This window comes from Fundulus heteroclitus, chromosome 16, assembly GCF_011125445.2.
Source record: "Fundulus heteroclitus isolate FHET01 chromosome 16, MU-UCD_Fhet_4.1, whole genome shotgun sequence".
Classification (NCBI taxonomy): Eukaryota; Metazoa; Chordata; class Actinopteri; order Cyprinodontiformes; family Fundulidae; genus Fundulus; species Fundulus heteroclitus.
Window position 1 is genome coordinate 22,360,661 of NC_046376.1, and position 27,673 is coordinate 22,388,333.

The window sequence follows — 27,673 nt, forward strand, 5'->3', positions numbered from 1 at the left end:
AAAAATTACTTAATGTAAAACAATTAACCTTGAAATACTTTAACTTGAACTTAATATTTTGCCCTTCAAAATGTTGAGACCAGAATTTTCTTGTATTCTGATTATCAGTAGCCCCCCCTAGAAAAAAGTTAGCATCTGATTTCCCAATGTGGCAAGTTACTATTTCACTGATTTTTAAGGCTGGTTTATCTTGGATACAACTGTTTGAAATTAGTTTTTAAACAGTAATAAAGACCTTTTAGAATGAATTATTTTACGCTTAATATTCTCCAAAACAGGTGCTCCCAAACTTTTCAGCCTGACACCCAAATTAACAATGTCAGACTCCCTTTTGGGGGTAAATTATGAGAAAGTTGTGAAATAATAGTTCTCATAATGTCTACAAAAAATGTGCAGCCTTCCGTGTAAAAAATTAGGAATATTGAGCTTCTTGTGGTTATAATTTGGCATCAGTTTTGCAAATACAGAAAAACTAAAATCTTTAAAACATCAGCATCAAATCATTTAAGGAACCCCTACTCAAATCAGGCCAACTTTAAGGCTGCTCAAACAAAATTGTTTAAAAATTCTTAATTTTTTAAGTTAAAAGGTGAAATATACAGCTACTGAAGATCCTAAATTAAGAGCCGTTAAGGGGGCTGAGCTGTCTGAAAGCAGAACCTCATCACTGATGTCATTTTTAATGACTTTTTACCCACTTATAGTAGAAATGTAAGACAATGATGTATTTCACTTTAATATAACAAATCAATTTAACCTTAAAAATTTTAATCTGGAAAATATATTTATTCAATATAATCTTTTTTCTCCGCCCCACAGAAAACACTAAACTCAAATTCCAGTTTTCACAAGTTACAACAGAAGCAAAAAGTCCACCAACACATAGTACGTCTGAACGTTTATTAAACGATCTTTTGTACAAAACATTTAGGAGGTTGGAGGTGGCACGGGCTGGCCCCTCTGCACAGACACCCTGGTGTGAGTCTTAGCCAGATGGTCAGTGAACTCCTGCAAAACAAGAAATTTGTTTTACTAAAACTGAACAGACAACTAAAAAATAAAAAAATATTAAGTGTTTGTTCCACTGACCTGGTATGGAGACTTTGTGAAAACGGTTTCCTTCCACAGATCTGGGGTCAGGTAGCTGTAGGTCTTTGAGATGGCATCAAAGGTGGCCTTAGCTGTGGAAGAGGCAGTTGTTAGATGATGCACAAGAAAAACTAGTAAAACACACAGAACTGTTTTAGAAGAAAAAAAAAAGTTTGTTGAATAGCACTTTTTTGGGAACAGAGAAGACCACTGATACGTCTTTCTGCCGTGCATTATTCGTTACTTTCTCTCCCGATAACGACAGCAGCACCACTGCCGAGGTGAAGCCGAGCAGAGCAGGGAGAAACCCAAAGACACGGTTCTGCGCCTGCAGTCCTGAAAAGCCCAGAGGAGGCTTACCGAAGTTGCCCAGGGTGGCGGTGCAGCCCCTGGCGGAGGTGTAGCAGTCGTCGATACCGGCCATCATGAGCAGCTTTTTGGGCACGGGGGCGGACACGATCCCGGTACCGCGGGGAGCCGGGATGAGACGCACCAGCACGGACCCGCAGCGGCCCGTCACCTTGCAGGGCACGGTGTGGGGTTTGCCGATCTTGTTGCCCCAGTAGCCTCTCCTGACTGGAACGATCGACAGCTTGGCCAGGATGATGGCTCCACGGATAGCCGTGGCTACCTCCTTGGAGCACTTCACTCCCAGACCAACGTGGCCGTTGTAGTCGCCAATGGCAACAAAGGCCTGCAGACAACGAGCGGCCGGATTAAAGGGGTAACCGTGCAACAAAACGAAGCGAACGTTCAGATCCGACTTTTACCTTAAACCTCGTGCGCTGACCGGCCCTAGTCTGCTTTTGCACGGGCATGATCTTCAGGACCTCGTCTTTCAGACCAGAACCCAGGAAGAAGTCAATGATCTCTGACTCCTACAAAAAAAAAAAAAAGGAAGAACAACCAGATGTTAGATTTTACCGACAAGGCTCCTACACATGTTAATGTTTAAAAGTCAACACTTCTTTTTATCTTCCAAGTAAATTTTGGGTCCAAACGTGGGACCACAACAAAGACAGCTAGAAGGAAAAGACAAGGATGAAGGGTTAATAGATGATAAATAGGAAAGACTTAAGATACCAGACATGAGTGAAAGGAGAGTGATTAACAGAAATATTACAGATTGGTAAATTAATGGACAATCCAGCAAAAAAAAAAAAAAAAAAAGACCTCTTGGAAGTGAAAGATTAGACTGAACATATGGAAAGTTGTAAGAAGGATGGACAGATGGAAAGCTTCATAACTTTCTAAAATGACAAGTTCCAGATGTGGCAGATAGGGAAAGAGGCTCTGGTAACTACAAAAAAATATGCACACTAGTAAAAAAACAAACATTAAGTAATCTTTATCCGCCGTTTACCATTAAACAGTTGAGGTGTGCATTTAAAGCTCCTACCTTGATAGGGAGAGAGTACAGGTAGATCTCCTCCAGGGTCTTGATCTTCATGTCCTTAACAAGGCGGCCCAGCTTGGTGACGGGCACCCACTACGAGAGCGAACAGCGCATCTTCGTCAATAAAACATTTAAAGCCAGTGAATTTTAACCTTATCAAAAATAAAATAAAAACGCACTTCCTTGTCCTCGGACTTGCCACCCCGAGCACCGCGGCCCCTTCCACGGCCCCTGCCGCGTCCACGGCCGCGACCTCGGCCACCTGCTCCGAAACCTCCGCGAAAACCTCCTCTACCACCGGCGTCGTCCGCCATTTGCTGTAAATGCCGAAATAAACGCCAAACATTGGGTTATTTAATAGACCGGGTCACAATGTGGGTCTAATTCTAGTCTGCGGCAACGAGCAACACCGCCATGTTTATGGATTTTAATTTTCCTTTAAAAGTGTGAGTTTTGATTCCATCTGCTTTGAAATATTGGTAGGTAAATAGGAGAAAATGTGTATATATTCGATTGTATGTAAAATGAATGTGTTTAATTGAACGATGTGTGAGATAATTAAAGATTTCACGACAAATGTGGGCAGATGCGTAAACTTACGTGATCAGTATAACAGGAAGAAAGACCATCCGGAAGTTCCGCCGGGGGTTATTTGGAACGTGTCATCGCGATATTTCGGTGGTGCGGGAACATGCTCTCTGCTGCCTCTATTGGTAGCTTTTCCAAATATGGGTTTATTTTTTATTTCCCACTAATATAACAATATATAATGTTACACCATTGTACGTACATGATTACATATTTGTTTTAAGTGTATCTTTTTTTAACAAAATTGATAGATAACTGCATGTACGTTATTGCTTTCTAATGCTTAATGTTTAAAAAATTAAAAGAAAATGTATTGATTTTAAATACCATACATCATGGACACCTGCCTTTTATTATTTTTTTAAAGCATAGTTGAAAATCCGTTAGTCTGGCAAGAAAAGACTTTAGTAAGTGCCTCCAGTATTTGCAGCAAGAATGATAAATGCTCTGTTAGTTGGTTAAGAAAACAGAAAAGGGAAGAATGTATATATATACATACATACATACACACACACATACATATATATATATATATATATATATATATATATATATATATATATATATAAAAACAACAATATTAATAGTAATTACTAGTATTCTTATGTACAACACTACTATTGCTTTTATAGAACAACCCCTACTGTCTTTTTTATAACTTGTTATAATACAATTATAAAATTTTTATCCTATTAATGAAGTAATCTTGCTGAAAAAAATATTACTCTTGTATTGAATGGCCCACAAATGATTTAAAGCAAATGAAAGTATGCCTATCACAAATTCAAAATTTTAGAGTATTTGTTATAAATTCTCAATCATCCATGATTGGATTTATTCTCTACTCCTCTTAAGAAAAGATGCACAGAGAATTCATTGTTGAAAGTTTTTACTTATAAAATAATTAAAACTAATGTACAAACTGGCCAATGAATCACTCATACCTAGCACATCACCTGCAGGAAACAAACACAAGCAGAAAAAAACACGAGAGCAACGTGCTCTCTAACAGTTGCTGTGGCCGCTTGAAAAAAAAAAGAAAAAAGAAATTGAAATTTATTGATCTCACAATGGAGAAATTCACTTCTGCATCTTAACCCATCCCCTTGGGGAGCAGTGGGCTGCCACTGTGCGGCGCCTGGGGGTTAAGGGACTTGCTCAGGGACCCAGAATGGCAGCTTGTGGGAGTTGAACTCAGAACCTCTGGGACCGAAGCTCTGTGCTCTAACAACTAGGCCACCACTCCCCCATTGGGACTTGAAGTCCCACTGAAGCTACCGCTGCTATCTCCGGGGTCCTCCTCCTCCTCCACCTCGTGCAGATCATCCATTACCTCCAGGCTCTCACAGATTAACCCTATCTGCCTCTTCATGTGCGCCATGGTGCTCTGCATCCTCCTCATCTTCCGCTGTAGGGCCGTGGCGATGGCCCTGTGGTTCCTCTGCCTGCTCTCGTACTCCTGCCTCAGCTGCTTGTAGCAGTTGTGCTGAGCCTGGGTGCTGTGAGTGAGGATCGTCCCGCAGCCCATGTGGCAGGGCTGGCGCCAGTGCTCGCAGTGGCGCGCGTGTGTGTCCAGGTCCCTGCGGAGAAGCTGCGCCCTGCAGCCCTGGTACGGGCAGGAGATGAGCTCGTACAGGCAGCTCATGCTGTGACAGTACTGCTCCGAGAGGGGAAAGGTGTCTTTACAGCCACGGATCTCGTTTTTGCACTGGGACAGAAACACATACGCACAGATCGTTAGGAATTACACAATTCAAATGAGGCACACAATATTTGGCAGGGTAAGTAGAACATTTATTATTTATGTATTTATTCCAAGCAATAGTAAATTCAGATATTACATTCCCATTATCAAATTTGGTGTTTAGTCGGGCAATTGATATGTAAATAAACCCTAAAAATACTTTGTATTGAATGAGAGATTGCAGTGAAATGTCTATTAAAAGATACGACAGCTCACCTCCCAAATATGTTTAAACTAGAAACATTTCTTACCTTTATTTTCGTGCGTCCAATCGATTTGCTGAGCTTGTACATGACAAAAATCAAGCTTGGGTTTACTGGCTTCCTGCAGCAGGGGCAGGTCTCCTGTCTACACAAGACAAGTATCTTTTTAGTACTTATTTCTGTACTCGGAAAGACAAATGAACGCTCATTCACACCACCGATCAGATGTACAGTGTTCTGGACCTTCTTAGCCACTGTAAGATGCATTTCTTGCAGAAGATGTGGTGGCACGCACTTCTCACTGGACATCTGAGGACCCCCTGACAAATGGTGCAGATCAAATCGTAGTCTGGGGGTTCGACAAACAGCTCCACGTCGTAGCCCCCACTCTGTGTCGAAACGTCTGGGTCTGCCTAGATATGCGTAATGTATATATGAAAATTTTACAGTTGGATAGACTTTGGTTCTTTAGCAGAAGGATTATAGGCCAAAACTGAGACAACGGTGGAGGACGTTTATTTATGAAACAGCATGTAGAGAGCAAAACATGGTGCCCCCACAGCTCCCTACAACAGTTTCTTAGCATAAAGGAAGGGACAACAAAACAGAATTGTTCTGGAAAGTCATATGACCAAACACATGAACACAAAAAACGAAAACAAAATAATAATAAAAAATACAAACTACTAAAGAGCAATTTCTTCCCTTTTTGTCACAGTAACAATAAAACACTTTTTTAATTTTTAACAGTTTTTAATTCATTCAAATATAATCCCTAACGGTAAAGAGCTATTTTCAGTTTTGTTTAGCGACAAAGATACAACTCTACTTCATTCGCAAAGCTTTTCCCGCACATACTTCTTATTAAATGCTTCTTTTTTTTTAGCCACAGAAAAATAAATAAATAAACAAATTCATTAAATAAAATATCAAAATAAAAACAAAGCGAACAAATGTAAACAGCTTTTACTCACCATGACAACTCTCCGTCCCTTATGGCGTTTCCATTCCCGGCGCTGCTTTGCTCCATATTATCGATCACTCACATGCTCGCTCACAGACACACACCCTTGTTATCAATACAACACACACATGAATATTCCTGACAGAACATGAATGAGGGAGTGCGTCCGGGGACAAATGGAGACTGTAGTTTTCACTGTGGGCAGCGCAGCGTCCTTTCCCTGCTGTTCTAGCACCAAACTCAACTTTTAAAACTTGCGTCTGCTTATTGTTGAGGCCAAGCCAAATGATAATATGTTTAAATCGGTTTAGGTTAATCTTAGCAACACAGCTGACTTAATATAAAAGAGTTTTCAGAGCCAGCAATGGAGTAACTTTGGGCTTTATTTTCGAGCGTGGCTAGCAAACGGGTTGGCACGACAACAAAGCCTCCATATTGGAGAGGGACAGCTGTCTTCAGCTGTCTTCAGCCAGCCAGCCTCTGGATGGGAGGCGGGTACCGACTGTTTTTTTATTTAAAAGTGTAAATGAATGTATTCATTGCAAATCATGCCGAGTCGTTTGACTATCATAGATAATTTGTAATGCCAGTTATTTTGTTATATCCTAAAATTTAGGGTAATCCAACCGAATATGTCCAACAAATCAATTTATTAACAGATATAGAAATGTCTTGAATGAGTCCTGAACATTCTTTAAAACATCTCGTGAAAATAATTGCCATCTTTTCTACAACTGTATTTATGTTAGATATTTTTTGGACTGAAATTAAACACTTATTTCAAGTATACTGTGGCATATATGAACATCCTCCTCTTTAGTGAGAGGAAAAACCACAAGTCCCATACTTTTACTTAGATTTTTTTTTTATCTTGTTTGGTAAATTATATATTAATAACTGTACGTTGTCCAATGCAAAACCCAATATTTTTCAATTTAAGGTTGAACTGAAACCTTCTTTAGATCTCTGAAAGGCTCAATAAATCTGAAAGCAATGAAGATTTAATGTTTTTAATGCCTTATAAAGCCTTATATCTTTCTACTGATTATAAGTAGTACTATTTGTAATTTTTACTATTTCTTTCTGCTTATTTTTTGTTGAATTGTAGTTTGTTCATTAAAAAGATTAAAAAAAAAGGAACGCACCATTATATCAGAGAACTTTCTAGTTTCTAAGTTACTGTATGATCTACAACACAAAAATGATGATTGAAAAAAAAACAGGGAAAAAAAATCATGAAATTTAATAAACCTCTAACATGTTTTAAAATCAGTCTGTACTATGCAGCATAAACATAATATAATTTTATACAATGTCTATGCTACGCTGTCCTCCACTAATGTGGCGGACAAAGTCGCGTACGTACGTTCTGTACGCAGCGTTTTACGTCCTGAACCTTTCACCAATCACAGCTCGGCGGAGTCCGCTCGTTCAGATGGCGTACAACGTGTGCGACTCGGGTAACAACATGCGGGACGGATTGTGGTGGCTGTAGTCAACGTGTGAAATGAGAAGCCGGTGATTTATATCGTGTTTATTTACCACTATATTCTGCTTTAGGAGGCTCCAGTCAGCAGCATGGCGAACAAAAACCTCCAGTTTAAAACGAAGTAAGTTTTTAGCCCGTAGGACTTAGAACAGAGGAGTTTGTGTGCGATGGGAAAGTGCAACCTCTCTTATTGATGGATTTCCGTCCTTATTCCATTGCAGTTACGCCGTTTCCAGCAAGATCGAGCCGTTTTACAAAGGCGGGAAGGTGCAGGTGAGTTTCGAGAGGTTTGTTTAAGCTGGGCTGTGGTTAGAGACTGATAAAGTGTTGATTGTCCGCGTGGATGGTTTTTATTCCAGATCAGCAAAGATGAGAAGTACATTTTCTGCACATGTGGATCCCGAGTCAATGTTGTGGAGATCAGCACAGGCAAGATCGTCCACTGCGTGGAACATGTGAGTTCAGACGGCTTTCGAATCCTGTCGAATGTTTTTTTTTTTTTTTTTAAAGAACAATAACCCCATATTGGCTATGAAACATAAAATATAAGTACAACTCGGTAACATTTAGGCTTAAAGTGATTTAAAACAAATCAGCTGAAATGTTCTTATCGTTGGCTGCCGTTAAACATTGAATCTAATTGCATTTTGAGTTTAATCTTGTCCAGACATTTCATCTTATACTGTTTTGCCACTAGGATAAGAAATACAACCTGCCATTCATTGTCTTCTTAATAACGTAAAGAAACTAGTTGCCGATGCACGCTGTCATTGGAAGTGTCGTGTGTTTTTCCCCCTCTCCTGCAGGATGATCAAGAGGATATCACGTCCTTTGCACTGAGCTGCGACGATGAGGTAGGCGATGCTCACTGCACTTAAGCATCACGGTGTAACGGCGGTGGTTAAAACAGCGAACCCGTGTTTCCTTCGTGTCCAGCTGCTGGTGACGGCCAGCAGAGCTTTGCTGCTAAAGCAGTGGGACTGGAGGCAGGCCAGCTGCACTCGCTCCTGGAAGGCCATCCATACCATCCCCGTAGCCAGCATGACCTTTGACTCCACCTCCACCCTACTCGCGACCGGTCAGCAATGCCGCACCGATCTCCAAATGTGTGCTGCATCGCCAAGAAACCCCACGTTTTTACTCGTTTGTGTTTGTCCTCCAGGCGGCTGCGATGCCACTATAAAAGTCTGGGATGTGGTCAAGCAGTACTGCACTCACAACCTTAAAGGATCATCTGGTGTTGTGCAGTAAGTATCGGTTACCATGAAGGAGGCCCAGCAATGAGAATTAAAAAGGCTGTTTTTTGCAGCCTCATGCACCTGCAGTACTTTTTATGCATAAGTTTTGGTAAAAGCTTGAGCGCTTCGCTGTTATACAGCCTCATGCTTCAATATATTAATGATTTATGCAATGGACAAAAAAGGAAATGGTGCAAAATTGTGAAGTGGAAGAAAAATAATATAGGATTTGTGCTACAAGTTTATTTGGTTTCTTTTAGAGATAAAAAAAAGTTAGTATATGGTGTGTGTTTGTATTGCGGGACCCTGAGCCAATGCCTTGTAGAATAACCTTCTGCTACAGTTACAGCTGCAAGTTCTTTGAAGTCTGTCTCTGTCTGCTTTTCACATTTGGAGACTGAAATTCGCGTCTCCTCTGTGCACATGCATTTTAAAGTTTATCGTTTATTGTTAAAAAAAAAAGATCACCCTTTAGCTGTCACCAAAAGTGGGACGAGCTAGTCTTCCTGGGGTCCACAAGACGAAACAAAAATCACTTAACAATTAAACATTGTAGACATTATTATCGATGTCATCAGAAGTCATTCCGAATAAGTTATTACATTTAGATCTATTACATTCATTCTCACTTTCAAGTCCTGCCAGAGATTGTCAATCAGATTTAGTTCTTGGATTCAACTGGACCATTCTAACACATGAATGTGCTTTGGTCAAAACCACTGTGTTGCGTTGCTATGAGGATTGTGTTCAGGGGGAGGTGCAGCATTGTTCTTTTGCCACATGAAGTGTTTTGTATTTTTGTATTTTTTTAACCTGCACTGCTTGTGGCAAACCTTAAACAGGATTCCTTATCGCTTTCTTTCAACTACGACTTTCCTCTAGTGTTTTATCTTTCCTTTTTTATAAAGGTAAGATCAGTAGTGGGCTCAACTAATAGTTGTTCCTATCAACAGATTCTCCCACTTGGGATCTCTGCAGCTCCTCCAAAGTTAACGCAGACCTGCTTACTCGTATAGTTAATTTCCCTCTTCGGCCTGTTGGTTTAGGTGGACCGCCGTGTTTCTCGTTTTTCATTGTTTTGGTTGGGACAAAGTATGGAATAATTGAAGCGGTATGAATTGCTTTGAAGCTTAAACGTAACGCAGTCGTACAGAAGTTAGGGCTTTGCTCAGAGAAACGAGACGATTTAATTTTCTCTGTGTGTTTGTGCAGCTTGGTCCAGTTCCACCCGGACATCAGCCGGCTGCAGCTGTTCTCCTCGTCTCTGGACTGCGGCATTCGGCTGTGGGACCTGCGCTCCAGCCAGTGCGTCTGCGTCCTGGAGAGCCACTACAGCGCCGTCACCTCCCTCAGCTTCAGCAGAAACGGCGACGCCATGGTCAGGTACGCAGAAATCGGCCACCTCACAGATCCTTTCTTTTTTTTTTTTATCCCACTGCTGTGTGTGTGGCTGGACTGTAGTATTCTTACTGATTGGACTTAAATGTTTACGTGTAGTTCTGGGAGGGATAAAATCTGCACCGTTTGGGACCTGAAATCTCGCCAGGCTAAGAGAACTGTTCCAGTTTATGAGGTAAGATGTGAGAAAGTTTTCTCTTTTTTTTTTCTTTACTGTAAAAGTGAACTGAGCGTTTGTGTTCTTTTCTCTCCAGGCTGTCGAGGGAGTCGTGCTGCTGCCTGAGAAGACAGACTTGTCCCAGATCGGAGTAAAAAGCAAAAACCTGCATTTTGTCACAGCTGGCAGCAAAGGTTTGAACCACGACCATCTTTCTGCACCTTTGTTTTACATCTCCATCCCTCACCTTTGTTTTCCTTTTCTCCTGCAGGTGTGCTGAGAGTGTGGGAGGCCAGCACTGCTCGCTGTGTTCATACTCAGGCCCTTCCCTCTACCCTGGCTCTTTCCTCCGAGGAAGACGAAGAGGAGGACAACCCTCGCAGTTTGACGCACCTTTTCCACCTGCCGGCCTCCTCCAGATTAGCCGCGGTCACAGCAGAGCACAACATCCTCTTCTACCAGCTTCCCGATCTCGCCACACAGCAGCAAGTCAGTTACTGGGACTTACTTATTGACTCATGCTCCATGTGCAGTTTTTCATTTAGAAAGCTTAATGGGCAAACTGATCTAGTAGTCTACTGTCCATCTATTTTCCTACACGGTTATCCCTATTAGGGTCACAAGAGGTGCTGGTGTCTATCTCCAGCTCTCAATGGGCGAGAGGCGGGGTACACTGTGGACAGGTCGCCAGTCTACCGCAGGGATATTGGTCTATATAAAAAAAATCTATCAACAGGAAGGTTATTTTAAAATAGAAATCAACTAGATTGTTTAAAAGCAAATATTATTAAGAATTACATTAAGTGTGTAAGATAAGATAAGATAGTCTTTATTGATTTCACATTTTTACACAAATTTACTTGTCACATGGGCTCAATAGTCAATAGTCAGAAGAAGGTGCCAAAAGTAGGAAAAGGTGCATCAGTTATATACAGTGTATCTTCATATATACAGTGGATCAAAAAGAAAGTGAGAAAGAATAAAAAAAAATGCAATTATTATGTAACCGTTCTCAAAACCCAATTTAAGATTCATTTATATTTATTCATTTAGGCAATATTTTCCTCTTTACAGAAAAACCAACATACTGGTAAATGTGTAGATCCACTTGTGCACATCGTTGCGTGTCTAATGGTCTGAGATACCTGCTATAAACCCGGGGGGGGGGGGAGTGGGGTTTAGTTATTATTCTGCAAAACTTAGAAAGTGGTTGGAAGGTGCTTCAAAAAACTGGAGCGGCGTGAGATCATTACCTCCTGCAAGAGCCGGACTAGTGACTAACATCACTCGGCATTTAAGGATAATAACCAGATTTAAGAACTCCTCGGGAACCAGTGAGGTTTAAGCAAGCTGTGAATTAGGAAAGTTTTATAACAGCATGTGTAACTGTCTACAACTAGTTTCATATCACTATAGAGCAGTGGTTCCCAATAGGGCTGTGTTAACAAAAATCGATTTTCCAATTATGAACCGATTCTCATATTAAATCCGAAAGATTGATTCATCTAACCAAAGATCGACTTAAAAATAATACATTTTCCACATGAACGTAAACGTGTGAGACGGCATTACTTGCTCCGCGCTGAAAGGCACGCGCAGAGCTCATGTGGTCACACTTTAAACAGGAAGTCTTCACATGGCACTGTTTCATATGTGACACCGAGCTCGATGCACTGGGCTGCTCCAAGCAGGCGGTCGCCAGGTTGCGCGGCATCACCGTCCCTCTCTCTGTGCGCGCTGACAGATGCGAGTCAGAGCAAAGCCTGCTTGGCTCACAGTCCGGGTAAGTGGGAGCCTTCACACTTCACTCCGGGATGTGAGTTTTTAATGCATATTTTCAATAATGCACCAGATTAGTGTCCAAATTTAGTGTCACTTTTGGTTTAATACAGTGTTTATGAATTGAGCTGAATAGAAATAGCAGCTGTAGATGTCTCTGGTGTCTATTTTCTACCCTGGATCTGCTTGGTTATTTGTAAAAAGCAGCTGTCTCAACATTCAGGGAGAGTGTTTGGTCCTTACAGCCGCCACCATAACTTTATTTACAGCCACCATTACTTTATTCATTTGCTGTTGAATTTTAACGATACTAGTATCAATATGACGCATAATTACATAAAATTCAGGTAACAGCTAAAACATGTTTTTAATACCAGCAATTCAGTTCTGGATCAGATCGAATTGAACCAAAAAGAATCGATTCTAAATCTTGAGAATCGGAAACTAATCGATTCTTGAAATTTGAATCGGTACCCAGCAGTAGTTCCCAACCCTGGTCCTCAGGTTTACCTGTCCTGCATGTTCTAGATGTGTCTCTGTTCCAGCTCACCTGATTCAAATGTTTGCATGAGTGCTGCAGAAGCCTCTTAATCTTAATCATTTATTAATTTAAGTCAGACGTGTGGGAGCAGGGAGACACCTCAGACACGCAGGACAGGGGTAGCTGAGGACCAGGGTTGGGAACCACTTCTGTAGAGGGCTGACCAAGAAGGAAGTATGCACGTCTGCATGGGTTGCTCCACAAAAGGCGAACCCCTCGTGGAGAACGGTGTTATGGCCAGACCTGACGCATTTTTTTTTTTTTCAATAACTCACAAACCACCTTAAATCTCCAGGTCTGAGCCACTTTAACTGAGCTCCACTTTTCCCTTATGAGCAGATAAGTCAAAATTTCAGCTCAGAAGCCTGTTGGTGGCTAAAAGAAGCGTGAGGCTCCTCTGCAACCAGCTGGAAAATGTAACCAAATATTAAAGGGGGGAGAGTTGTGTGTAAATTTGCTTATACAGGGTTCCCGCGGATCCTTAAAAAGTATTAAAAGGCATTTTATACTGTAATATAAAACTATGGCCTTAATTAGCATTAAAATGTCTTAAATCAATCTTTCTTAGGTCTTAAAATTGTTACCAGGTCATAAATAGGATTTTATTTTTGTAATCCTTACCAAACAGTAAAATAATTGACACAATTATATATTTTTTAATTTACCAAACGGCTCAACATAACCATTATTGGTTCCGTCCCGATAGCGGAACCAATAAAAACTGTTGCGGCCAGACCATAGCTGTGAAAAAGAGTTGGCACTGGTTATGTTGTGGTTTTTAAAACTGAATTATAGTTTATTTTAGTACGGAACAAAACAAAGTTTGTGAATTCAGTTCAGTAGCTGTTAAAAATATATCTGTAATTTGTGTGTTTTTAGCTTTCTTCCTATATTTTAAACATGTCTACTGTGCCAGAAAGTAATGGTTTATGTTAAAATAAACATTTGGGTGACGTTGTCGCAACCAGGTTTATCTTGTTTATCGTCAAGTTGGTCTTAACTTTTTATTTCAAGTGGCATTAAAAAGTCTTACATTTAACTTGCCTTATGCTGTAGGAACCCTGTTATATATATTCCTGTTAAACAGTCATGTTAAGGAGTGATTAGTTAATCATAATAAGCCCAAAGATTGGCTGTATTTCATGCAGATGAGTGCATGTAAACTTCTGTTATTAGAAATATTGTGCATTTTCCTCATTTAAATGTTGCTTCAAGTAGCTATAGATAAAGTTTATGGCAGAATTTATGGACCCTTGTGTCTCTGTTGTTGTGCCTCTCGCAGTTCGTGGGCTACAACGACGAGGTGCTGGACGTGAAGTTCCTGGGTAAAGACGACAGTCACATTGTGGTGGCCACGAACAGCTGCCAGCTGAAGGTCTTCCAGCTGCTCACCAACAGCTGCCAGATCCTCTACGGACACACAGGTGAGCGAGCAGCAGAGGGCAGCGTCCGCCCAGAAAGCCGTTGCACCTGATTCACCGAGCTCAAGTCACTAGGAGCCAAACCTTTACTAGGCTGCTGTTTTAGTCGTAGCTACAGTGATGTAGTGCTTTTATCCAAACACACAAGGCGGTTTAACTCCCGGATGGTTTCCCGTTTATGACGTTGAAACAGAAGCAAGCACCTCAGCAGGTGGACCTTCTTTTTGCATGGCAACAGAGCTACCCTCTGCTTTCTTATGAACCATCTAACACAGGGGTGTCAAACATACGGCCCGCCGAACAATTTAGTCCGGCCCTTTGGCTAAATGCATTATCATTATTCAAAAATAATAATAATAATAATAATAATAATCTTTTATTTATTTATTTTTTTAATCCAGTGTCCTGTCTGGAAATGTGGCAATAAGAATTGTTGTCTTAATGCCAAAAAGAGCTCATCAGATTTGACTTTCACAAGTGGAGCAGTACTGCTTTTGCCATAGTGCTCTGCTTGATTTATGAATGTGAATAGTTTTATTATGATTCATGCTGGGGAATATCTCAAATGATATGGACACTACAATGGGAAAGTAGGAGAGGAAAGGAAGAACAAGAAGAAAAAAAGAAAAGGTGAAAGAAAGAGGTGATAAAAGGAAGAGAATGATAAAACAATTATTGAAAAAAAACATGTACTTCGTTTAATTGAAAATCTGCAGTTTCTATATTGTCCACGAGGGGCGCTGTGTTTTAATCAGCAGATGGTAGCACTGAGCTTCAGATGTGGAAAATTGATTTTAAATAATTCCTTAATTTTTATCTGTTTGATGTATTTTGTCATGCAGGACAGTGTTTTTAAGTAACAAAAAATGTGAATAAATGTTTTTCAACATTGTATAATCACTGTGATCAGTTCTTATGCATAATGCACAAGTAAATGTTTAACTGAGTAAAAGTATTGTTGAAATTGCACATACTTTTCTTAAAAACGCTGAGGTTATTCATAATATATTGTGTAAAAGTGAAATTAATTTAATATAAAAATCAACAACAAGTCCACTTTTATTAGTTCTATTTAATCTTGTAATGAGTTAACTCGTGTGGCCCTCTTGAGATCAGATTAAGCTGAATGCGGCCCCTAAACCAAAATGAGTTTGACACCCCTGGTCTAACACAAAAGAAAGTCAAAGTAAAAGGAAACAAAAACTGTATCTGGTGCCAGAATCTAGAGCAATCAGGTCGGGAATGATTATGACACCTTGAGGCAGCGGACTGTTTATGACTTGCTGGACCTGAATGGAGACTTTTACATGCGCTCTGAGTCATCCGTCTGTCTTCCACAGACACCGTCCTCACTCTGGACGTGTTCAAGAAAGCCTCCCTGTTTGCAAGCTGTGCCAAGGTAAAGTCAAAAACCTCCTGCAACCACACGGAAACTTTAACGCACAGCAAAGACTGAACCTTGTTTAGCCGTGTGGCGCAAGCATCCTCAGTTTTCCAGCACTGTATCAAAATATGCATGTTGTGTGTGTGTGTGTGTGTGTGTGTGTGTGTGTGTGTGTGTGTGTGTGTGTGTGTGTGTGTGTGTGTGTGTGTGTGTGTGTGAGCGTAGGACCGGTCAGTGCGCGTCTGGCAGATGGACAGCGACAGCGGTCAGGTCCGATGCGTGGCTCAGGGATCCAGCCACACTAACGCTGTGGGCTCCATCAGCTGCTCCAGGTGAGACTCCTCTCGGCTACCCTTTGCCCGCTGAGGCTTCCCTCCCCTCCCGCGTACACACACAGCGTGACGGCTGCTGATCAGTGACTTTCCATCTCGGTGCGTGTCCAGGTTGAAAGCCTCCTTCGTCGCGACCGGCAGTCAGGACTGCACCGTGAAGGTGTGGGATCTGCCGGCCGAGTTCTCCGGAGCAGAGATCCATCAGCTGAGCCCCCGCACCACAGAGAAGGCGCACGATAAGGTACAATCTATGCTCTAGTTTTCAAATATTCAATTAATATATGAGAGTGTAAACCAAAAAGGAAAAAAAAAAGCAAAGATTCTACTGCAACTGGATAGCTTGCTAATGATAAGTGGACTAAAAACATAAAATCAGGTCCAAAGGGGGGATCAGGGAAAAGAGTTAGAGAGAACCCATGCATGCACAGGGAAAACATGCTAACTCCATGCAGAAAGGCACACATGGCCGGGATTTGAACCCACGTCCCACTCGCTGCGAGGCAACAGCGCTACCAACAGTGTAGCTCTGGCAATCTTTACGCTGTTTTGCGAAACCTGATATACTTATCGTTCAGAACGCTGTGGATCTGAATCGGCGGTCTCAAGGTGAAATCCTCGACGGCCGACGTCCTGCAGCTTGTAGACGTGCCCAACCCTACACACCTGAATGAGCTGGCTAAACGACCTCACCAGCATGCCGCCCATCTCTGCAGAGGTTTGCTAATAAGCTCACGCTGGAGTCAGGCGTGTTGAAGCAGAGACACATCTAAAGGTTGCAGGACACCGGCCCTCCAGGAACGGAGTTTGAGACGCCTGAACTAAATAATGTTGATTATGTTTTTCAGTATTGGACGATGCATTTCCCAACTCCTTAATGGTCACAGGTCCAGGTCCTTGTTTCTAATTATTGCCCCGACTTCAGATTATGGCCGCATTTATGCAAACAGATATGTTTTTGTAACCATATTTACAGACGTATAACGATCATATACATTTGCCTTAATTGAATGTTATGTGTACTTGTCTTTCCCATTTTGAGCAGTGTCTAAGACATATGGGCCTCTGTCAAGCCCTATTTATGCCCCAAGGATAAGGAGTATGTATTACTAATTAAAAGGTGTTATACTGAAATGCTCTAAAAAAGGGATTTGAATAAATGTTCTCCAAGTAAGGGTTGGATTTTCCAACTTGAAGCTTTCCTCTGCAGCCTTTAAGGTTGAAAGAATCGGGAAGTCTTGACATAAGTATGGAAAGATAAGTTTAGCATGGAAAAAAAAAAGTTTGTGTATTGTCTTTTTCTATTGTGTAAAAGAGCAAGATATGTTTGTCTAAAAATACTTGCATCCGCACAGTTTTTAAACTGGTTTATGCAGGGCGGCTCTGCTCAGAAGGAAACAATCATTTTTCTGCCATCGGTGAGACACTGGACGGAAACATTCTCACGTAGCGCTGCTTCCTGCTGCGCCCGCACACTTCAGGTGTGAGACGAACAAAAACAAAAAGTCGTCTGTGCCGGGTTACCAAACTTTCCTTTTGTCTTGCGGAGTCACATTCTTTTAACTTTGTAAAAACATCCGGCCCTGTTACCTTGGAAGTGATTCTTGAATGCTAAGAATCAGTTTCTATCGGGGGGAGGAGGGGATGCTCTTAAATATTTATGTTCAATGCTCTGAATCTTTAAGCCGCCCGCCCCCTACTAAGGCTGCTACCCCCGTGGCCCGATCCCGGATAAGCAGAAGAAGAAGCTCTGAATCTTTTTTTTTTTTTTTTTTTTAAATCATTCCTGACTGATTCCTGTGCTTCTCGCCTCCATCGTGTCTGCAGGACGTAAACAGTGTTGCAGTATCTCCCAATGACAAACTGCTGGCCTCTGGCTCCCAGGACCGCACGGCCAAACTCTGGTCCCTATCCGGGGATGGAAACCTGGGGCTCCTGGGGGTGTTTCGGGGCCACCGTCGAGGGATTTGGAGCGTCTGCTTCTCTCCTGTGGACCAGGTCCTGGCCTCCTGCTCCGCCGACGGCACCACCAAGCTGTGGAGCCTGCAGGACTTCAGCTGCCTCAAGGTGGGACTGCATCATATGATCTCAGTCATATACTGGTGTTACATTTTAGAAAGCATGTAGAAAGATAACTGAGAAATGTTCAATTCATTTCTCTTCAAGACATTTGAGGGCCACGATGCATCGGTTCTGAAAGTGATCTTTGTGAGCCGGGGCACCCAGCTGCTGACCAGGTAGTAGCTCACCTCTGTCCACATGTTGGTCCACTCCTTGTAGAAGCTCAGCATATAATTGCATTATAGAGTTTTAAAAGATAAAACGCAGTTATTTAGAGCCTTGCAAAAAAATATTCGTACCCCTTGAACCTGTGGCTGTTGAAGAAAAGCATTCCCACAGCATGGTGCTGCCTCCACCATGCTTCACTACAGACGTTAGCTTCCTTTTCACCATATGGGTGTTTTAAATAAAGGCCATTAAAGTTACATTTAGGTTTGTTCAGACCAAAAATCTTCCATCTACATTTTGCGGCTCCCCTTTCCTTCAATGACGTCTTTCTTTCTTGAATTTTTGGAGAGTGCACAGTTGTCAACGAATTCTCCCTCAAACAGCTTTGAATGTGTTTGATGCTTTCTTATCCAGCCTGTCATACCTCTATAATACTGTTGTATTATTACGGTTTTTGTTACATTTATTCTTGCACATCAAAATTAGGAGCTACCTGTGATCTATCATAAACATTCCCACTAAAATAGATTTATAATGTGTTCGAGGGGCATGAATACTTTAGAAAGCAGCTGCAACCACAGCAGCTCAGACGCCTGCAAAACAGAATCCATCTTTAAGTTTAAATACCAAGTTGTGAGCTTTTTACTAAATAATTGTTAGTTTTGTAGAGTTATACAGTGTATAAAAACTACCTCATAGATTATTTTTTTATCTCTCCTGTGTCTATGTTTGTGTTTTCAATGTCCTCAATTGTATAAAATCAACAAACCTCTAAATGTTTTGCGATTGACTGTTTTTTTTTTTTTTTCGCCCCCAGCGGCTCAGATGGTTTAGTGAAGCTGTGGACCATAAAGACCAACGAGTGCGTGAAGACGTTGGACGCCCACCAGGACAAAGTGTGGGGTCTCCACGGCAGTCGTAAGGACGATAAGATGGTCACAGGCTCAGCAGACTCAAACATCACAGTGTGGGCGGTGAGTTGGAGTCACTGACCACCACCGACTGATGGTTGCTGAGCAGATTATTTAAAACACTGACTTCATCAAAAAGCAGTTCAGTATAGATTAGGTATACTAATGGACTGCCATATATTTCATACTCTATATAAATAAACTTTTGGCTGCGGCACTTTAATGAATGCTTTTCTTTTAACAAAACATGCTTGGGAAGTTGGTAATAGATGTCTTTAAGCATCTCCAAAAATGTTGTTGGGCAACTATGGTGGCTTCGTTTGTCAGTGTTTTTGAGGTTTTTACAGCAAAGTGTTTTACTGCTAACGCTTTTCTTTAGGAAAACAGCCTTTTTTCTTTCATGTCATTCGATAACTGATGCCATATTTTGCGTCACTAGGATGTGACTGAAGTGGAGCTGGCTGAGGAACAGGCCAAACAAGAGGATCAGATACTGAAGTAAGACGTGCACAACGAGTTGTTTTTAATTTGTGTCGCAGAATCTGAATACGTGGCACTTGAAATATTTCTATCCAATATTACTTCCAGGCGGTTCTTTGCAATTTACACATAGATAATGCGATGCATTACATCGCGTCACTCTAATCTCAGTTATAATCTCATCTAAAAGTTATTTTATTTTATTTAGTAATTAAATTCAAAAGGGAAACCCATTTAGTATATTGATACAATGTACACATATTTATTTCAATTATTTATTTCTGTTACTTTTGATGATTATGGCTTAAAGTTTACAAAAACCCAAAATTCAGGTTCCCACACTTTGCCCTTTTTTCCTTCCACTAAATTTTCCATAATTGTGCTTGGATACTGCACCCTGGACACAAAGCTTCTTTAACAATGACCATTAGAGGCTTAACGTCCTGCTAATCCAGCAGTTTTTCCAGTTATTGTATAGGCAAAATGTTACATTACTTAAATAAAAATAATATTTATTAATTGCTTGTCAGCTATAATAAGCAGAAATAAATGCTTGAAATGTGTCACTCGGTGTGTAATACTTCTATATAATCTATGAATTGCACATTTTTAACTGAATTACTAAAAACAAAACTTTTTGGTGGCCTAGTAACTTATTAAGATGCACTAGTATGTTCTTCAATATATATCAGGTGCATTTTATTGTTGGGCACTACATTATTATGTCAAAAAGTGTAAATAACATCATGTCTGGACCTACAAGTTTATATTAACCTGATCAGCCAGATTGATAACGTGTAGCACTCTAGTTCTGCACATTATCAGTCTGGGACTGCTCCATTTCAATCTGTTTGGGGAAAGGGGGAATTACAGCAATACTCTCTGAGCTGATTGGGCGAAGCGTTAACTTATGCCCGCCTATCAAAGGTTGGTTTTAGCCAATCACGTTATCAAATTAAAACGTATGCAGCTGCTACACAGTGAGAAACTACAAGAAAGTAAGCTCATCAGCACGTCTCGCTTTCGTCGCACCACCATGTCCCGCCTTAATACTTAATACTGCAACGTGATTGGCCCGAACTGTTTTTGGTTCGGACACAAACGGTTGAAGCCGGAGCGGTACAACTCGTGTGTTTGTGAACGCACAAATACAGCGAGAATTCATCTCGCAGGCAAGGTTAGGTTTATATAATTACAGGGTTGCCACGGGTCCTTGAAATCCTTGAAAATTTGTGAATCTGAAAAAATAAATTCAAGGCCCTTGAAAGGTCTTGAAAACAGCCAAAAAAAACACCTTGTCTTTGAAAGTCCTTGAATTTTTTTGTGGGGTTGAAAGTTCACACGGATGACGACTCATGTGTCATTATTTTACTACCACACTATCTTTTAAAATTATGTTGATTCTTCAGACTTTTAATTTGCAAAAGTACGTTCGCTCTTCTTCGTTAGTTGGTAGGCTACGGTTTAGGCCTACGTGCGTCCAATAGGTTACATTTACGCAGTGTTGCCAACTCAGCGACTTTGTCGCTATATTTAGCGACTTTTTAGAGTCAAAGTCAAAAACTAGCTTAATCAAAGATGAAAGTAAGTGAAACAAATTGATATAATTCTGAACATCTCAATGCTGCACTTTTTTCCATAAAATTCCATGAAACGGTAGGCTAATGTACATCTTATATGTAATGTAGTATGGCATAGCCATGTACTGTGGATATAAATGTAGGCTATGAATTCAGTCCACTTTGTTGCATTGCTTCTGACCCAACAACTTCTATGCTGTTTAGTCTTTTATTGCATTTGCATTGTATTAAAATATGATAAACTATTCAGCGGTCACAGTAGGTAAATGCCGCCATGTGTGGTCCTTGAATTTGAGGAAATTGGTCCTGGAAAGTCCTTGAAAGGTCCTTGAATTTGATGTTCACCAAGGTGTGGGAACCCTGTAATTAAGATATTAAACAAAGTGTGCAGTAAAACATGTTTATGCCTTATTAAGCATCTATATCCTGTTTGGGGTTGATGCAATAAAAACCTCATAGTAAGTGCATTCAGGTTCTCACCAGCAGGTTGGTTCTGTGTGTTTTTGTTGCGTCTGAAGGAAGCAGGAGTTGTCCAACCTGCTGCATGAGAAGAAATATCTGAAGGCTCTGGGTCTCGCCATCTCCCTGGACCAGCCTCACACGGTGCTCACTGTTATCAAAGGTACCTGATTTTGATCTGAACTATGTTAGTTAAATACACAAACCACCTTTGTATTTTCCACTTTTTGTTTATCTTCAGCGTGTCATCACTCCTTCTGATAGGCTTCTCAGTGTGGCAATTGTGCACTGGAGCGTAAACAACACAAGCATGACCTTTTCCTACCAGGAACTGTTGCTCTGCATCATCACTGGAGAATTCCTGCAAAAAGCCAAGAACCAGATTCATTACTGGACATGATGTAACAAGTGTGCCGCAGAAACCCAAAGACCTGAAACTGTGCTGCTAAAAACAAGCTTTAGAGTGCCACGCGTGTCTGTATCTGATAAAATCTGATAAAATCTGAAGCCAGCCGGTTGTCTTTGTGGAAAATATTCTACTTGTTTCAAACTCGGCCAGAATAAATGGGTCTCTGTAGCTAAATTATGGCTGTCTGTGTTTTTAGAGATTCGTCAGGCGGAGGATGGCGGCGATCTGCTGGAAAAGACGCTGCTGAAACTGCGAGTAGATCAAAAAGGTAGCAAACAAATCAGTTTTTTTCTTTTTCTGACATACACCATCAGTGGCGCTTGAACTATGTGGAAGCAATTAATGTCTTAAATATGCCACTTTTAAAGGAGCTTTAAGTAAGATATTTATTGTAAAATCAACCTTAAATCATTCTCATTTGTCACCCAGGATGGAAGTAACATTACCTATAAACAATCGGTTTTTGTCTTAGTCATGTTTTTCTCCTTTCAAACCTAGAGGTACGGTCCTGGGGTCCGTTCTTCGTACGTCGCTAACTCAGTTAGCAGGATTTCATTGTTGACGATTTGGCATGATATTGGATCGTTTGGTTCTTCGAAACTCATCCTGGACTTGTTGTCATAGCAACATGTGCGCCAGCTTAAGCCTGCTCGAGAGCAGGCTTATTTCATGTAAACAGGATTAGATCGCGGCTTTATAAGCAGAGGAGATAGGGAAGTCTGCCGTAGCCATGTCCATTTTTACGACAGCAACCTGTTGCGGAAGGTGCAAGAATAATTCGCAGAGCTTTTTCGAATTAATTGCGTATTGCAAGATAGAGAGTATCCTTTAGCGCAGCGCGACAGTGTAATTGTAGAGACATATCGTTTTTCTCGTAAGGCTGTTATTTACATAATTAATTTGTTGGTACCACACATTAAGTGTTTAACAGGGAGGAGTGATTGTTTTTATGTACATCCAAAGAGGTTTTTTTTGAGTGCATTTAACAGTGGCTTTTAAAAAAAGAAAAAAGTGGCTTTTTAAGATACAGTATAATAATTAAAGGCTACCATTTTGTAGAATATTCTTGTACTTCATTTTTACATGTCCCCATGTTCTAGTGGGTCCCGTGGAGGCGATGATATAAAAGAACAAAGTAAATGTGAAATTATTAAAATGCAAAAATACATATTGTAGAAAGTGATAGAAACATCTAACATGGACAGTATTTACACATTCATTTGTCTGCTACTTTTTGCCAGCCCTCTCTCCTGGCTTTAGCAGACTTTGAGGTGTTCCCTGTTGTTTTAATTAATGACTCCATTAAAAGCTTGTGTTCTGCTGGGAGAAAAACTGTGGGCGTTCTTTAGCCATGCTGAACAGCCAATAGCAGCGTTGCTGATCATTGTTTCTACTATCGGCACATTTCCCCTTTTAAACAAACACATGAACGCGCAGTTATCTCAGATAACTCAATCCAGCCATACTAATCATAAACAACAGGTGTGTTAGAGAACCCAATTAGCCGGATCACGATTAGCCGGATGAAATCATCTTGGATGTGTCATTTGATCTCAGATGTTTTAAGCAACGTACGAAGAACGGACCCCAGAACTACATTGGTTCAGTGTGTAGCCCGTGTTTACTTCCTGGTTCTTCAGCCAATCTTATAAGATTACCCAGCGTTCCCAAAACAGAGCACAACATTTGGTATTTTATTTTGGTAAAGGAGCAGCAGCCTGCAAACATGGAAGCCAGTAGGAGAAGGAGACCAGAACTAAAACAGATTACAACACCATAGACCCATCCTGAGGAAGGAAAAATTCACAACAGCAACACACCGTTTACAAACGGCATATTAGATTGTTCTGATTGGCAAGCTGTTGTACTGATTTGAGCCACAAGGTGTCAGTATTACTTATAGCTCCTTTACATATTCAATGGTCAGTTACAAACACCGACAATAAAAGTTATTTTTTTCAGTGTCTGATGTTCTGATTGCTGTCCCACTCAGAGTCGCTGCTGCGCTACTGCGTTGTGTGGAACACCAATGCCAGGAACTGTCTGGATGCCCAGGCGGTCCTCCGGGTGCTGCTGACGCACCTGCCGCCCGAGGAGCTGCTGCAGTACCAGGCGGTCCGCACACACCTGGAGGGTCTCATCCCGTATACAGGTCAGCAGGCCGCAGAAGATCTGGCCGTTTTTTGGACTTAGATTAAAATACTCGCACTGATATTTATCGGCTTTTCCGTGAGAACTGAGCTGCCAATCCAGATAAAAGACATTTTTAATAATCACAGAAAACAGAAAGAAATGTGCTGCACGTTATTTGATAGAAGTAGCTTTGAATCCAATAGAAAACTAATTACTAGACTGCCAGAGGCCGGTCTCTGTGTCCCTTTTGTCTTTATCAGAGTAACTCATGAAAGTGCAGCAAAGTTTAGGCTGCTGCTTGTTGCATTTATAGACTGAAAATCATGTTTTTACATCTGAACATGAAAAATCTAAAATTAAGATTTGAAGGGCCGAGCAGGTACAAGACCGGTTCTGTCCTCTGGACGATTAGTGATCAATGGTAAGAAGGGAAAAGCTCTGGTTATGGATCTAGTAATGATTGAAATTGTTTTTTACAGCAGTCTAAAACTGGAGAACAATAAAAAATAATTGCCAAAACGCCCCGATGAAGCCATTTAAGCAAAAGTCACACAGAAAGCAGATCACAAGACGCTAAAAGAAGTCTCCAAAACCCCTAAAATGTCACCACGGGGCCTGCAGCAGGTTCTTGCTGATGAAAGTGTGTACCTTTGCATGTGAGACCATCTGTAAAGAAAAATAAAACCTAAAGCAAGACAGCAACACGACAATGACCTGAAAGATGCCATTAAGGACTTACTGAGAATTATGAAGTGGGGGTCCTGAGCTGAGTCAAAACCTAAAACCTGATCTCAGTAAGATGCTCTGTGGTGGCTTGTAACCGGCTGCAGATGCAAGAAACCCTTCAAACATCTTACAGATGACACTGAGGAGTGGGTACTTCACTGAAAACAAGAGAATATCATAAGTTTTTACTTTATAACAATGTTTGACTTTTTAATGTCTAATTTTTCAATGTCACTGCAAGTGATTTTTAAATGTTTTGTTTTTCAAAATTTCATTTAGCACTGCCAAATCTCTTTTCAATGTAGCCGCAAGCTGTCACTCTTTTAGCTCCATAGTTTTTGACATTAGCGTTGTCTGTGGAAAAGCTTTCTCCGGCTCTCCATGAGAACTGTCTTCCTGTCAACCTGTTCGGATCATAATGAGAGAATAGCAATCGTGACGTGTCGAAACAACACTAACAGCAACACACGTAGGATAATTCAAGCACTTCTGACTGCTTTCCTTTAACAATGATGATGAGACTTGATCAAAAAACTAAATTGAAAAGGTTTGCTGTATAGTCTGCCTTCACTGGCTCTTTAGTGTGATAAAATGTGGCTTCAAGTATTTGTTCATTCAAGCTTCACAATTAAAGATAAGTAAATGACCTTGAGTTTCTACTATTGACACCATCCTAAAAGCGCTTAAATAGAAGCCAACTGGACCTCTTGTTTCTTGAAGACGTTTCCTCCTTTCTTCATGGGTTGGAGAGAAGCAGTAGTAGTTATAGTCAGAACAGAGATTCATGGACATTTTGACATTATTACATATTTCTTAAGTTTATTGAAAACAAGTGGTTGTTTCTTCTTCTTCCTGCAGAGAGACACATGGAGAGGATCGGCCGCCTGCTGCAGGCGTCCATGTTTCTCAACTACATGTGGCAGAAGATGAGAGTAGCTGGGGCATCATCTGGGTGAGATGTTTAACTCTTTAGCTTATTTGAAAGTATTTGCTGCTTCTACGAGGGCTTTGCGTAGAGCCTTCAGACGGGTTTATTTCCTGGTGCGTACGTGCAGCTCGTCTTGTACCATCCTCTGTTATTAGTTGCAGGTGAACTTCACATTTATAATTAGAGATGGCTTCATTGAAAGTTGCATCACAATACAAGGCTGGGGCAGCGCTTCCTTTTCATGGTGACCTAGTATTACTCGCCGAGCTGCATTTTTGTCTCTGCTGAGAAAAGCCGTAAATGGTTAACTAAAGGTCTCCCACACTGAGGTCACTGGCAGGAAAAACTATAAGGGATTGCTGCAAACGTTCTGCAACTGGGATCTATATATATATATATATATATATATATATATATATATATATATATATATATATATATATATATATATATATATATATATATATATATATATATATCTATATATATATATATATATATATGTTTTTTTTTTTTTTATATATATATATATATGCTAGTAAGAGTTTGCCTGCTAATCTAATGGATTTTATTACATCTCGTCTAGTATGGAGCAGGATGAAGAGATGGACACCACTCCTGTCACGCAGACGCAGCCCTTGTTTTTCATCGACAAAGAAAACGTAAAAGGCAGCAGCGATGAGAGGGGAGACCACGACGACGATGATGATAGCGAGCAAGAAGAGGAGCCGGGCTCTCGCGAGGAAGACGAAGAGGAGGCCGACGAAGTCAGCGCCTCGAAGAAAGCCTCCGCTAGCGACGCGCGGGAGAAAACCAGAGAGAGCACCAAAACCAACGGGCACCACCAGTCAGAGAGCGAGGAGAGCTCAGAGGAGGAAGAGCTGGAGGACGATCATGCAGTGCAAGTGGTGAAAAACGTCCCAGTTTCATCCGCTCCACAATGCCTGACTTTAAGCTGACAGCATCGCCGCGCTCACTTCTAGAAAGAAACCACCTGAGGTTTCAGTCTGCAGATCAATAGCTGACTGACTGACTGACTGCAGCAGCCAGGGAAACAAAGCGGGGAATTGAGGCAAATGCAGATAGCAGGTTTCACTGTAAATATTTGTGTCCCGCCTAAATCAGTTCCTCTATGCGGGTTTTAGGACTGGGGTTACAGAAACAATGAAGCATCCTGATTCTATTTTATGTAACATCGAGGAAGCCTTAAGGAGGAAGAAACGGCTAATAAGCATCTAGGCTGTGTGCCAGGGCTATTCTCTTGAAGCAGATCCTAATTAGTAGATATGCAGCAGTGCATCTACTTACGGGATTAGAAATCTACCGCTTCCTCGTAAGACCAACACAGCCACATTCAATTTCTAACGTAGTGACTCATATGTTGATGAATAAAATATCTTTGTTTAGGGGCCTATTTGTAAAAGTGGTTTTAGATTTGACATGTTATTCATCTTGTTGATAAGCAGGTGACTTCAAACAAGCAAAACCTCAGAGCTCTCAGGCTTGATTTAAACAAAAACAACAAAAAACCAGCAGGTTTCAGAAGAAGTAGAGAATAACGTGGTCTTATGCCAAATATGAATCAATACATTCATCAGGTAATTTTGCAGTGAGGATGCAATGTTTTGGTCCTCTGGTTTCACTAATGAGGAAACCAGAGGACTAAAACCTATCAGATCTTTTTTAAAACCAGAAGCTGTTTCCCCAGCAGAACTTTTGCATCTTGCTTTTTTGAAGTCTCCTTACCTCCTTGCATTTAAAAATATGTCAGTTTTTAGGGGAATAAGCATAAATTCTTACTTACTTCCTAATGCATCTGGGAAAGAAAACCCATATCCCTCAAATTCTGGTGCTCTTCATGCCCCTCTAACTTTTTTCCACATTTAGTCCCATTAGTCACAAACATCAATGCATTTCCTCTGGAATCTGAGCGATTAGACCAACGCAAAGTAGCTCATGATTGTGAAATGGATTCAGAGTTTTCACATTTATTGTAAAATAAAAAGTATTTGTATTCAGCCTCCTTTACTCTGATACTCCTTAATAAAAAATCCAGTGCAACCAAATGCCTACAGGAGTCACCTAACTGGTAATTCAG

At 40.9% G+C, this 27,673-nt stretch overlaps 3 protein-coding genes across 3 annotated transcripts; 1 reads left to right on the forward strand and 2 right to left on the reverse strand.

Moving 5' to 3' along the window:
* Window positions 1-885: 885 nt before the first annotated feature.
* On the reverse strand, window positions 886-3,187 carry LOC105933013 (40S ribosomal protein S2). The gene is made up of 7 exons (XM_012872374.3): window positions 3,086-3,187; window positions 2,665-2,802; window positions 2,489-2,578; window positions 1,860-1,967; window positions 1,450-1,783; window positions 1,090-1,181; window positions 886-1,008 (listed from the first exon to the last, which is right to left on the reverse strand). Exons 2-7 carry the CDS (start codon window positions 2,797-2,799, stop codon window positions 928-930), a joined length of 840 nt encoding a protein of 279 aa, XP_012727828.1. The 5' UTR covers window positions 2,800-2,802; window positions 3,086-3,187; the 3' UTR covers window positions 886-927.
* A 1,058-nt stretch (window positions 3,188-4,245) lies between these two features.
* Window positions 4,246-6,242, reverse strand: rnf151 (ring finger protein 151). The gene is made up of 4 exons (XM_021321388.2): window positions 5,995-6,242; window positions 5,264-5,433; window positions 5,069-5,165; window positions 4,246-4,781 (listed from the first exon to the last, which is right to left on the reverse strand). The coding sequence occupies exons 1-4, from the start codon at window positions 5,995-5,997 to the stop codon at window positions 4,305-4,307; spliced, it is 747 nt and encodes a 248-aa protein (XP_021177063.2). The 5' UTR covers window positions 5,998-6,242; the 3' UTR covers window positions 4,246-4,304.
* A 1,192-nt stretch (window positions 6,243-7,434) lies between these two features.
* tbl3 (transducin beta like 3) lies at window positions 7,435-27,596 on the forward strand. Its single transcript, XM_012872366.3, has 23 exons — window positions 7,435-7,594; window positions 7,695-7,746; window positions 7,833-7,928; window positions 8,280-8,327; window positions 8,410-8,551; window positions 8,636-8,720; window positions 9,924-10,094; window positions 10,209-10,284; window positions 10,364-10,460; window positions 10,538-10,755; window positions 13,869-14,010; window positions 15,348-15,406; window positions 15,617-15,723; window positions 15,835-15,964; window positions 17,548-17,787; window positions 17,887-17,957; window positions 18,767-18,923; window positions 19,300-19,358; window positions 21,439-21,542; window positions 21,985-22,056; window positions 23,782-23,940; window positions 25,506-25,599; window positions 26,162-27,596. The coding sequence occupies exons 1-23, from the start codon at window positions 7,563-7,565 to the stop codon at window positions 26,532-26,534; spliced, it is 2,784 nt and encodes a 927-aa protein (XP_012727820.2). The 5' UTR covers window positions 7,435-7,562; the 3' UTR covers window positions 26,535-27,596.
* Window positions 27,597-27,673: the final 77 nt, after the last annotated feature.